Genomic DNA, 14,577 nt, shown 5'->3' on the forward strand with positions numbered 1-14,577 from the left:
TGTTTTAATTCCAAAACAAAGAAACTTCTAATGAATTGCTAGTATCAATTTCAACTCAAAATCTAATCTTTAATTACGAGAAAATCGACGAAAGCCATTAATTACATCACCTGACCCACGGCGATAAAATGAAAACGAAACCCGAACATCTATTTGTTTAGATGAAAACAGAAGACAATTCGAAACGAGAAAATGCTAACTTTTAAACACCTTGTTTTAAAACCGCATATATTATTTCTGTCTCAAAAAATATAGGTCTGTATACTTTTACATAGACAGACGCTTTTTCAGCTAGAATGTTATATATGGATTTAAAGTCATGACGGATACATTTGTCTCGTATAATATTTTTCATAGAATAATCATATCATACAGAAAATTAGAGGAAGAGTTTAACAGGACATTACAGCACCAACAGGGATGTACAGATAATAAAAAAGAATAAGATTTTTACGATGCATCAGTACTCCATTCAATTCAATTACCAGAAATCTGTCTTACGGAATAAAACTTAAACTATATAAAACAAAATATTATTTCAATTGATAATTTAAAGTATAAGAAAAATTTATTGGTACCATTTATTTTAGTACACACTGTCATGGAGTGGTCGCGGAGATATTGTTTAATATGTACAAGTATTACTACCCTATATTTGGGAAAACATTTTTGTGATTTAGTAGACAATTTGATTTACAAATACCAAAAAAATTTAATCAAATTCTCTACTTAGATCTCAACTTATACAGAACACCACTAGCCATAGTTCCTATAAATAATATATTTGAATTTCCATTAACTTTAATGAAATACGAATATTTTTATTAAATATATATTCAACTTATTTTACATTACGAAAATTATCCAAAAAATTATAGGCAAAGATGTTAATAAAAATAAAACAACATTTGATATCCCAATATAGGTTCTGGCAAAATTAAACGTATACGTGTGTAACAAAATAAGGAAGGTCTAAAGTATGTGGTCTTCAATTAAATAACTTTCAATAATCGTGAATATAAAATTACAGCCAGTCTTCAGAAGCTTCCTTGGGGGGTGTCTTCAAGACATTTTTGTAATATAAAAATGCAGTATATTTATTGGAAATATTCTATAAAAGCTAACTTTATTCATGGGTTTTTATGAACTCAAAGATCTGGATCACAGGAAAAATTGTGATCAGATCCATGAAATTATTTACACATTACAAATAAGGAACAAAGCTTCTAAAAATATATATTTTATTTAGTACCTCATGTTTTAAACTTCATGTTCTGATCATAGACAATAATACAAAGATCACAAGGGCATTTCAATTACAATGAAGATGTTATAAGGACGGAAGACGTCTCTTGCCATAACAGGTGACGTTTTCGGTCATTATTTATGAAAAACAAAAATAATATTTTAATTGCGGGCTCTTTTTTCATTGAAAGATTGAGAATTTTGCCTACACCTGAGTTATCTTCAGTTAGGGCATTAAAAAGTTTTAACCTCTAATTTATGTGATGTGTCTTATTTTTACAATACATTATTGAAGTAACAGTCTATTAAAATACGTTCCATTTGTAACAATTACAGTAGTAGTAAAAGACTTCGACGTTTAAAACAATAAATGATTTACATTAAAACATAAAATAATATTCATATGACAAACGTTCTTCAAAACTTTCTATATGAAATATAAAAAGAGAGAATAAGGGAAAAATAACAATATTATCGACTTAATATATAAAATTTATTCATAGCAGATGTATGTTGAATATTGTTATTGAATATGCCCACAAATAGTTACGTCATCAATAAATAAAAAGAAAAGTTAACTAGAATGTCATTTAGCGATCAGATAATTTCATAGATTGATAGAATCTTGAGATCAGACCATTAGTTATCCGGACAATTTACAAACTCGTAAGTCAACAATCATCCTAACAAGGAAAATTCGAATAAGTTAGGAACTTAGTGAACGAAATAACCGGCTTACCTTCTTTAACAAATAACAGTTATTTAGATCCATTTGTAATCCAATAAGGATCCAAATAAAGTCGTTTTCAAATAAGACGCAAGAGCACATAAATATTTTAAACATATTTCCAGCACTTCCATTGAATTTATATATACAACTATCCTTTGATCGCGATTTCGCTTATTTTTTTAATAGTTATTTGCTTAAAATGTCATATAATTATACGATATAAGCTAGCAAGCAAATTCACCTCATATTTTTTATGAAGAGCATTTTATTGTAGAAAGTCTACAACAACATAAAATTTACTAAAACTAGATTCAGTGTATTTTTACCTTATCTTTATCTTATCTTTAGTTTCTTCTTATAGCATAGCGGTTCTCAACGAATGTGGTACCAATTATGTCAATATGACGGACTAAGTACTTTAAAAATATCGACTGTCTGTACATTTCTTTAACCTATTATAAAATATTATCAAAATTCGACGAAAAACGTTTATATTCCGCGTCTTCATCAATCCTTCCCATTTTACAGAGTGATAAATACACACACAAACACAGCACCCGTCAAAATAATACGCAAAGAAACAATGAAGGCGATGTATGAGTTATAGAAAGTAAATTTACAGTGACCCGACTTGGCACGTGAATTGAGACGGATATTTTGGAGTGAAGCCAACGCAGTATTCTTAATACATGCCTTTAACTTCCCTCTAACCTTCGTAGTAGAGTGGCTTTGTTGGTTGTATTATTGATGCTATACAGGGGCTACTCTTTTAAATTGCAATTTATATGTTCCGAAGTCTCAAATAGCTCTCAACATTTTAAGATGAATACCGTGTCAGATGAAGAGTGGAAATTTGAATGAAACGTGATGCTTTTCAATACGAAAAAAGCTTTAAAAATATCTAAATATATATAATTACCCTTTTAAGACTACAAAACTTTTAATTAACTTCACAAGTTAGACAAAAAAAAATCTATGGATATATTTCAGTGACAAAAAACTTACGTTGTATGAAATATATTTAAAATACAATTAGTCTGTAATAAAAAGCGTAAAGAAATTTATTCAACTGTTTCTATAAAACTAGATTAAATCTGAAAAGAAATTTTCTCCACCACTAGACATTAAAACGGAAGGTTTTTATTTACATATGATAATTACCGGAACACCATGATACACCAAGAAGCAATATAGTTGTATGATTATAACATTTATTACAAAAAACATAAGGGAGTAAATTGTTTGCACAGTTTTATACAAACCGGCGCGTTCTAATGCACATGCCACCGAGCATTCCTTACACCAGCGGCATTAAAACGATTGGACTTTATTAGTTGTGTCCATAAACGGGGCAAATATCGCAAAACCTGTTTGAGGTTACAATGTTTTTAATAAGAAGAAATGCTTACAACATATAATACTTCATTCTTACAAACAATCCTTCAAGCATTATCATAATTAAATACACCTTTATATGCATATATAATTAAACAAGTAACTGTATTGTATAAGTTCTACAAATAATGCCATTAATAATAACTAAGGGCATATTGACCCTATAAATAAATCTAATTCGATAAAAATAAAATTACTAGCATAGAAAATTTGTATCACAATACTATCTACAGACTGCACGATAGTGAACACATTGAAAAATCAAATTTAACACTAGGTCATAGAGATTATAATGCATAGATATCCCGACATGTCATTTCCGCTTGGATGTTTACACTATGTTCATAAATCACATTTTTTTATATCGTGCTGCTATATCCGGGGAGAGCGCTGTTAAAAAACATACAAGAATATTTTATATGAAATAAAATTTATAACATTTATAAATGTCTATTAAATTTCATATTCGCTTGAGAGCTAGTTTAGTTTTATTGTGTTATAAAAGTCCTAGACTATTAGGCGTCATTATAGAATTTATTCAATGCACACGTTACAGCACAGACTTTGCGCCGCCGCAAGAACTATCGATATAGATATATATTCACATCTCTTCTAATAACATTAAAAGAAATCGTCTTTACGTTAATAAAAATACCTTGTAAAATTGTTTTCGCATTTGTCATTCCGAGGGTTATAACCGAAAGATTAGAGAGGGGGAACGCGGTTTAAGCTCTCTTTAATAATTAAGTCACAAAATGTAAATCTTAATACCCTTGAAACCCGTTTTTAGGAAATCTCTTTGTGAAAATACGAAACGAAACCGTTTTATAGCAGGTTTAGTCATTCGGATTGTTGACTTTGCTTAAAAAAATTCTTAGTCGTTACTATTTCTGAATTCAACCTGCGCTGAGAATAATTAATTTATATTGATTATAGATATTCCATTAACATTTTCTTCTGATGGTAATTTCATACAAATTCTACAAACCTATACATCTTCAATTCGTTGCTTATAAATAGCAAAACGAATCTTAAAATCTATCAACTCGTAAATAAGTGAATAAAAATATTTTTCTACTCTTTAGAATAGAAATTTGATTAATATCTCTTCACGTACGATGAAAACATATATTGGGATAATATAACGTAAGATTGTAGGTAGATTTTTACACAAAAATAGTAAATATGTTTAATCTCAGCACTATAATTATCTTGGCTGATTAGACTAGCTTATCTGCTTTACTTCCAACTTTATCTTATTGTTATCAAATCTCAATCTATCTAACATCAAAAGAAACATCTATCGAATGACATTCATACACACTCGAGGAAAGCCATTGACACAAACAGTGATAAATAAGTTGTTATGAGTGTAAAACTATTTACCTCACAATAAACGCCAACCACAAACAGGCGTAAAATATAAACATAATAAAATTCATAGCTATTAATCTCACATCTACTCTCATTACACTTTAAAAGGGTCATTAAACTGGACCTTGTATATAATCGAGCATTTATCCGACACACGCACTAATGACAAAGAAATTGTCGCAACAAAGCTTCACATATTTACACATCACGATATTTTTATCGTAAGTTTATTTTAAATCAAAATTAATAACAGATTTTATTTCTCAATACACCGCTATTAATATTGCTATCTTCGTTTCATTCAATCACTCGAGTTTTTCAAACCAAAGAATTTCTGATCGTATGTATCATTGAAATTGATCCAAATATCGGATCGAATAGTATAAATGACCACACTCTGTAATCGCTAGATGTGAATCATGTGTTCGAGACGGGTCATTTGTGGGCAAATTGTCTCAGCGATCCATAAATACTTCGGCCTGATCTTTAAACGTAATACTCGCTTTATACCATGTAGTCTCGTGTCAAATAAAGCACATCTGTATGTTTAGCACAAGTTTGCATCGTCAGACTACATACCAAGCGTTTCCCGTTTCTGTTCATTGAATCGCCTGCTTTGACACTACGATGTGCGATGATTTATGAATGAAAACTATTAACGCTCTGTATGTAGTGTGCAGAGAAGCATACCAATGTGTCCAGAGATATAAATCACATATGAATCGTGTCCGTCAGATAAAAGGTCTGAATAAACCAACTACAGAACTGAGATTTTTATTGTTATTTAAACATATATCTAAGTAAGTGACTTGTGAATAAGTTTTTTGGGTTAAACTTTTAACAGAAAATTGCATGAGACCGACTTTTCTACTGTCATATAATGTCCATTTGTAATAATTTTATTTAAATATATTTAGTCACATAAATGTTTCAGATAGAATTTCAATTACAGTTGTCAAAAGGTTAATGTCAATGTTACCACAGATGTTAAAACTTATCGGTTTTACCACATCTATCTTGGGTTTTATAAACGATTCTAGGTAAAATATACTCTCTCGCATAAACAAACAAAACAGCGACAATGTAAAATAAAGCTAACTGTCGTATACCATAATTCCTATTACTACTTCACAGTCTTTGAAATTTACCGAAATATTATGTTTAGTGATATAACATTGGTATATATTTTACAAATTACATTAATGATAAATGAAGAACTATTGGTTTAAAGTGAATCCAGCAGCGTTGTTCCGATATGCGAAACCATTGGCAATTAATATTAAAAATTGATGAGTAAATTAAGTCATGAACTTATATCAACACGTCAACAATTCGTTACGCTAATGGCTCGGATCTGTTATTAATATATGGATGAACTAATTGAATAATTCAAACAGCATGGTTGAAAATGTCGTCGCAATATGGCGTAATCCAAACTCGCTGAGATTTTATCTGTGTAAATTTACTTTAGTTTTAAAGGGTGCACATTTTATTGCAGTTGCATTATTACAAGTTTTTCTTCTGCATTTGCCATGACGATTGTTTTAAAATTCATTCAGCCATCACAAGTTTTTCGTTAAAAAATGTCGAAATAAATGCACTGTAATTGTCAACATCTAAATGACAAAATCATTGCTTTAAAAAAAAAAAAAACAATCTTTTATTATTCAAATTTATAATTACTTCATTATAAACAAATTTGAATTTAAAAATAATAGGTATCTAACATACATATGTAATGAAAGGAAAGGAAATTTTTCAGTTTTCTAACCAATTTGTTCATGTTGTGATTAAAAATATAATAAAAACAAGTGTTTTGTCCTTAAAAAGCCTTACTTTAGATTAGATGTATTCCTTATATTCTAAGATAAATCGTTTAATGGCTATGAATTTTTTATATTTTTTTAACAATGACTGGATAGTGCTAGATTGTCATTCCATCCGTTTGTAGTTGGAAAAAAAGTCGCAAGTGTACACACACACACACACGACATAGTAAACACACTATGTCACTAACAGCCTATATAATTTACTCTTGAAAACACTTAAATTATACTTAGAATGAAAGAGTTCAGTTACTGTCCGCATGAGAAAGGAAGAAGGTCTACATTGAAAGGATGGAGATTGGAGGCCCGTCGTGTGTCTGGTTGTCCGATAATAAAAAGACATGCGAGAATACTTAGAGTCTGGCCAAGTCACGCCCATGCTCGAGGCTGACTACATTGGTTTTACCAAATCGTCATCACTAATAGGTCCTTTTGCACGTCTCTCCTAAGGAGAAGCAATGTGATGACAAATTTCAGCGCCTGGCCGAATGTAAAAGCAGTCTTTCACAGACCTGTGCTTTGTATAGACAAAGAAATTATCCCGCTGTAAAGTACTGAAGCACTTTAGGAAGGAATGCGAGTTGCAATGAACTGAGCAAAGCTAAAGTTTGAGGATACCCTTATAACTGAAGCCGATCAGTGTACATATTTATTTCAATTATATGTTCAGAAAATTTCGAGTCAAGTAGAACAGATTCCTCTAGAAGGCCAAAAGACACGCGACACGTTGTGTTAAATTTCATAAGATTATCATCGTCCCATTCGCCGAAAAACGTAAAAAATATACGTTTATTACAGTACAAACTGCTATTCCAGTGCTATAAACATAAGAAAGATGATATGAGAGACACTGTAACATGAAAAAAATGATCACGAAAAGAAACGACAAATGAAAAATATTTTCCGGATACATTTAGTAATGTTACCATAAAGTAAATATGCGTGCGATGACCTAGAATTCAGTAAAAAAATACTTTGTACATTTGTACGACCTTGAATGTATAAATTTATGATGAAGCGTCAAACCGACCAAACTCAGTCGGTGGCGGGATTTTATTTATTTTTACTCCAGTGACTCATACCTCAACATAAATACGTTATGATTGCTCTTCGCTGGCTCATAGTAGCCTTACTTAACATGTGGTATAAAAGACACGAATTATAGACCCCACTCAATCTAATAAATAATTAGCTATTATAGTTAAGTTTCCTCGTAAGATTTTTACTGATAACCTCTTAAAAAAATATAAACATACATATGTATATGTTTCAAGGAATAAAATACGTCTTCCTGCTTTTGCTATTTTGATTTTAGTTAGAGTTTTACAAAACTGATCAGATAAGCGACTTATGATTAAGATCTTTAGTATATAAGTGAGAAAACTTACCGCCTGTATAAAGAAGTCCTTATGCAGAACGCTGACGATGCCGAAGTTGGTAAACTTAAAAACCCTGTCCATGATCCACATCAGGTTGGAGAGTACTCCCGGCCGAGGATTCCAAGCGGTCATCAGCATGGGCACATCAGCAGTACTCTGGTGATTCGCAAGGACAAGGGTCCGACGATTACTACACGCCGTTGGTTCATCTCCAGACTCGATTACTGTGGAAAAAAAATGTCACTATAGTTACGTATTTGATGTTATAATTATTACCCATATTATGATACAAATGCTGTACATCTATTATTCAGTGAGGGACTATCACAAATTTCTGTTCTCCTATTTTAATTTAATTTTATTAATTTTATTCCATGTTGTTTTCTGGGTTCCATTCACAACATTTCAGAATTAACTATACAAGCAGAAAATACATTTTAACAAAAATATAGCCATAGTAACACGATTGCAATCATCACTTGGTCATTGTGTATATAAATCTAAAACTAATTTTAATTTTTTCATGTTAAATTTTCTCCATTTATGCATTTTTATCTTGGAAAATGCAGCTAATCCTCGAGATCATCTCCTTGATAACGCCCTCAGCTATACCCGGTATTCCTTTTGAAATTCACTTTACAGAAAGAAGCTCATGTTTAAGTTCTAAGGACGGGAGAAATTCTATTCATAATAAATTAAAATAATATATAAATAAATATAATTACATATTACTTGAACATTTGGAATTCTTGAGTTGATTTATATATATGTAAAAGGCACAATAGTTTTCTGTATATACATTTAAAAACATTCCATGTGTCATTTGACTGAGTATAGTGACTCGTAACGGCATAATATAAGAGTGTGAATTGAACTAAGCACCATTTCATAATTTCAGATATTAAGAAATTCAATGTCTTCTTAGCTGTGTAAGTGCTGGGTTGACATCATCAATATGACCAGATCCTTATTTACCAAGCTCCCATTCATCAGAATACATCTATCCATTTAAATTCAAGCTGAGCGAGCAGATCACGATTAGGAATAGAGTTGTGTTTATTTTGTGAGTAAATACAGCACCGAATACTATTTATTTGAAACGGCTTCTCTTGTTTGTTGAACGTGACGCTAAACATAGTGATGGATTTTGATAAGGACTTTGAGTTTAGTTATTACTTTATTGAAACACCAAAGAACGTATAACTTATAGGTGCATGTGAGACGTTACTGCAATTAATTTAATTATAATGTCAGAACTCGTTAATTAAGTTAGTTCAATTACAATATTATAACACATAAAAGTTTTTTTTATTTGACAGTTATATTTTTTATGTTGTAATACTTTCGACATAATTATTGTAATCTCCAGACCAATCGTTGGGACGGATTAAGTTTTTTCGAGTGCTGTTTGAATCTATTTATGCGTTTGTTTCCTTCACTCGCACACTTCATTATATTAAAAGCGGTGAAATCCATTAAGAGTTAAAACAACAGTATTAAGAGCCGCGTCTCGGAAACAACGCTTTTATCAGAATCCGTCCACCCCAAGCGGGATGACGGTGAATGAAAAATTATTCGAGGAAAAAATCACATCATTACCATCTAAGAATCCCATACATTCACTCTAAATAAATAATGGAATAGTATTAAAATTCAAATTACACTCTATCTCTTTAAACTCAGCCCTCGCCACCCTAGGAACCCATTACAGAGACTCCCTCGGAACCGTTATAAAAATTTATTAACATTTTTATGAAAATGCAACTCTTTCAGTCCATAGGATTACTTTAGTTCTGTTCTCATATTTAATTATAATAAGTCCCTTTTGTATGTAATCTGTATTATAATTAAACTATTAAACTTCCACTAAGATGATATTATTCTCTCAAACCGTACGGCTCTTTTGTTATTACGAAGGAGGAAATAGCGAGACATATTTAATATGATAACTCTTGTAATATCTTCAAAGGAGAGGCCTCTTTACATCTCTTAATGTAAAACAAAGAACTTACTATTCCGTTAATTGTACGAATAATAAAAATATTTTACTATACGTGGCTGGATTGTCGTGGTTTTATACAAATGAGCTCAGCTATTTGCTGAAATAAAATAATAAAATTAGATAAAATTAGAGTTCCCATTAACTTCAAGGATTCCCTGATTAAACTCTGTGATCCCCGAGGCTTACATATTTCAAATAAATGAAAGACAAAAATCCCGTCTGTAAGACCTGCGACTGTGAGGCTGTGAATTTTAATAAAAACGAAATTAACTAAAGTAATATTATCCGAGTCTTTCTCGTGATCTGACTTCCGACAAACTTCCGACTGGATAGTAATACGACTTAATATTCTGAACAACAGCATAATTTAAAATAATAACAATGGCAGAGAGATGAGCATGTAACGTATCACGACTTCACAAATGATTAATAATTTAAAAACGAATTTAAAACAAAATTACCACAAAATATTTGCGTATAAATCCTTATATATGTTATATGAATTTTATACAAAAATATTAAAACATCTCTTTACTTTATTGTCTCATGTCTGTTTCCGTTTTGAAATCCAAGAGATGCAACCTTTAATTACTTAAGGAAAACTCCTTTGAGATACTTAATTACAGTATCGTATCAACTTTTGTAATTTGCCAGCGAACGATCTCACAATTAGAACGTATTTCATCTTAATATTTTGTTCCTAATGGATAGATAGCTTTTCATTTCATAGTAGGTGACCGTTATGATTAGCTTTAATTACAGATTATTCCATTTAATATACGACGTATGTCTTAATAAGCATCTAACAACATAAGAAAATGTTATGAGACTAAGAAATAAAAAGTTACTATAATAAGGAAAACAATAAAATGGTCAATCAATAGAATTTCAGGGTGCACGGTAGAGCGTACATTCTATTGATGTAATTTAGACTTGATTGCGGATTACAGACGCAATTTGATACACGGTTTATTCGAATAAAATATATAAGGATTCATTGATCTTCTTGAGAATACAGAATCTGTATTCCGAGGAAATTAAATGTCTGATGTTTTATAGAACCACTCAATCTTTAATGTATTATATTATATTAACATATAAGACATTTCATTGTTAATTCTGTCTTGAAGACGAGAATTGTTATTACTCAGCTTTGGTTGTATTTGTTTAAAAATTGTTTCATTTCGTATGTAATTGTACATTTAATTAAATGTACCACTTGTGAAAAGATTACATCAAAATATTGTATTACAAGTTAACTAGGCTTAAAATAATTATATTATCAGAACCAAAATAAACTAAATTCTTACGATGATAACAGTATAGTGGACATAGTCAGTATCGATTGTGTTCAAGGGTGTGTCGCGGTAGGAGGTAAGATTCACTTAAACTAAGTAATTCAGTTTTAATCTTAGATCTGCACACTAAATCTATGTATGTGTGTATGTGTGTGTGTCTTCTTATACACATATATCATTTCTAGATAAACAAAATTAATAAAAATTAAAGTTATAAAAAAATATCATTCGAAAAATTATTTTCAGTTCCAAAGAAAACACTGGTTGATATTTGATTTTTTTTTTGTACCCTACTAAAAAAAAATAAACTTCACTGAGAATTGTCGAGCAGAAAATCGATTAGAATTATTTTCGAATCTTTTTTCATGATGAAGTGAGTCATCATATTGAATCTGACCGACCAGTGTTAATGTTCAGTGTGTCAAGGTCACAGGATTTGTAATTCAGATGGAAATTTCTATTTATATTTTCCTTATCACATGTTATTGGTCGCCAACTGAGATGTCACTTCAACTAATTACATTCATAACATGTTTATACGTCAGTCACTCTGTTCGTGACAATTCTGTTGCGAAACAAAGACACTGCGGGAGTTTTAATAAATGTATTCGTATATTGTCTCATTGCTATATATGTATATATTTAATATATATATATATATTTTTTTTTTTTTTATTTATTTTCCTAAGTAGTGGAAGGGAAAAATATTTCATATTTTAACTAAATGTTTATCAATAAACTAAAGGAAAAATATATATACCATTGAATTGTTAAAATAAAAAGATTGCTAGTAAATATAATTCCTTTTTTCCAACACAATTATAAATAGTTAATGGCTGCATTATCTGTTCACAGTAAAACAATTGAATAATATCGAGTGACACTTGAAGCTTGTTTCATAAAAGCCAGGGTAAATAAAGCATGAGGGTCAAGGCTAACAGCGGGACCGCAGCGGGAGAGAATAGCCGGATATACTTAGCGGGTATTTGGGATTCTGATTCAGGCACTTACTTGTCTTATAAGTGAGATTACATGTTGTATTTTTCTAGTTAATCCAAAACAATACATGTATAAAAGAATATTCAACGTTTTCTTATTTTATAAATATAAATATTTAGTGTATGCTTTAGAAAATATAATTATATATATTCTATGTATTTACTATGGATATTCTTCTATAGAAGATGACTTTCATAGAATATTATCAAAATACATGTACATAATTCATCGAAAGAAGCCGAGCAAACATAATATGTTCGAGCGGTTTTAATAATGCTCCTATGAATACCTCAGGGATATAAAATAAATCCGGGGACTTTGTAATAAAAGTTCAGATGTAAGGTTGCCATCGCTCACCGACAGCGGTCCACTGAAGGACAATGCAGTATGTGCCATTTTAAATAGGACGACACAGTCCAGTAAAGAAAACAATTTCATCGCTTAGTTTTAAGTACTGCAGATAGAATATAGAGAATATTTGTTTGATCAAACTAATACAGTGTCCTTTTATAGGTCTTAATTAACGTAAAGCTGAAACATAATTTAAAGTTGTATTGCATATCATCGTTAGCCTATCGGAGCCCACTGCTGAGCAAGGGCCTCTTCTCACATGGAGAAGGCTAGAGCTTTAATCACCACGCTTGCTCAAGACGGGTTGGCGATTTCAATCTTATAATTTGAAATTATAAGACCAGGTTTCCTCACGATGTTTTCCTTCACCGTCTGTTAGTGTTGTCTAAATATCCTTGGAAAGTACATATGACTCGGAAAAGGTCACGTTGGTACTTGCCAGGTTTCGAACCCGCAACCCTCACGTATGAGAGACGGGCCTTTAACCTCCAGGCCACCACAACTTTTTAATTGCATATAACTTAATGAAACTAAGTTTCTTTAATAATCAAATTGTGATTAAAAAATCATATTAACAGGTTTTAAATTTAATTTATCCGTTATTTATATATTAAAGTTTCATTTTTATAAATCTCATTGGACAGTTTCTGGATAAAAGTATCCCTAGTAAATTGCACACATTAATCGTAAAATTTTTACATTCATTTCATTCAAATCAGTTTATAATGTAGAAAGCCGCAATCAAAGTAATTTGTTGTACTATCAGAGGGAACCGTTAATTATTTGCTTACAAGTTATTCTTCTGTAGCTTTGCAATTTATTAACATTTCGTTTCTAATAATTCTTGAGAATTCTGAAGTATGTTAAACGAATTTACATACATACACATTTTCTAAATAATATATTACCTTTTGACTGTTTTCTAAATAATATACTTCTTATTATTTGTATTATTGGGATTTAAAATATATGTATTTCATTAATTTTAAAGTGTGTTCACTATAAACTTCGAGTTAGTATTACATAACCAAGACTGAGAGAAGGAAACAAATGAACTTGTAGTCCATTCTTTAATATTTAATTAAAATACACAATAAATAGATATATGTTTTAATCTTTAGCTCTCAGGTACCGAAATATGAATTTTATCATTTCTAATAATTTTATTCTTCGTAGTAGTAAAGTATAATGCAGGTATGAAGCATTTAGTTGAAGTCATGAATATTAACGTGTGTGTAGTTTAGTATTACATGTGATGTAAGAGAGCTGCTTTATTTAGGACTCCGGTATAATAAAAGCGTCAATTTCGCATGAAAATAATAAAATCTTTTAGTTCCAGCGAAGTGCACTGAATTTCCGGCTCATTTTCATTTTTGAGGGGAAATATCAACACAGTTGCACTAGCATAGCTCGCAGCTAGTTAATTAAGCAATGTATGAACAAAATTACTTTTAAACCGGAAAAAAGAGCAAAACATATTTAAGTTTAATGAATTATTAAAACGAATGAGTTTAAATTATATATTAAAGAAATGAACTAATATACGAATTCATATTAGTTAATTAAATTGCGAGTAACCCAAACTCGAACGTTCTGTTTTTCTTTCAAATTAATGAATTGAAAATTATGAAAGTATTTTATATTTATAACGGTAGCACATTTAATATTCACCGATCCTAATCAGCTAACGATATCTCGCGACTATGTCATCTGGTTATTAAGCAAACATTTATGTGTACTTCATCTAGCAGTCACTAAGCGGTCGACATATGAGTGGACTCTCAATATTCCAGGATTTAATTATAATTTAAATATCAAATAAATTGTGACTAGACTAACGGTGTTTCGAATTAAATGATATCGTTATTGAAATATCTAAATTATCATGCTTAGCCAAGTGACCATGAGCTTTTTAAACTTCATTGGAAACAAAGCATTAAACAGACAATATATAATAGCAAGTGCTATAGTATGATAC

General features: G+C 30.5%; 1 protein-coding gene across 1 annotated transcript in view; it reads right to left on the minus strand.

The window, feature by feature from the left end:
• LOC116770856 (acyl-CoA:lysophosphatidylglycerol acyltransferase 1) overlaps window positions 1–14,577 on the minus strand; it is a 139,308-nt gene that overhangs the window by 57,854 nt on the left and 66,877 nt on the right. The window contains exon 4 of the mRNA XM_061520944.1: window positions 7,959–8,173. Within this exon, the coding sequence (XP_061376928.1) occupies window positions 7,959–8,173 (215 nt within the window). The remainder of the gene's footprint in view (window positions 1–7,958; window positions 8,174–14,577) is intronic.

This window comes from Danaus plexippus, chromosome 7 (assembly GCF_018135715.1).
Source record: "Danaus plexippus chromosome 7, MEX_DaPlex, whole genome shotgun sequence".
Lineage (NCBI taxonomy): Eukaryota > Metazoa > Arthropoda > Insecta > Lepidoptera > Nymphalidae > Danaus > Danaus plexippus.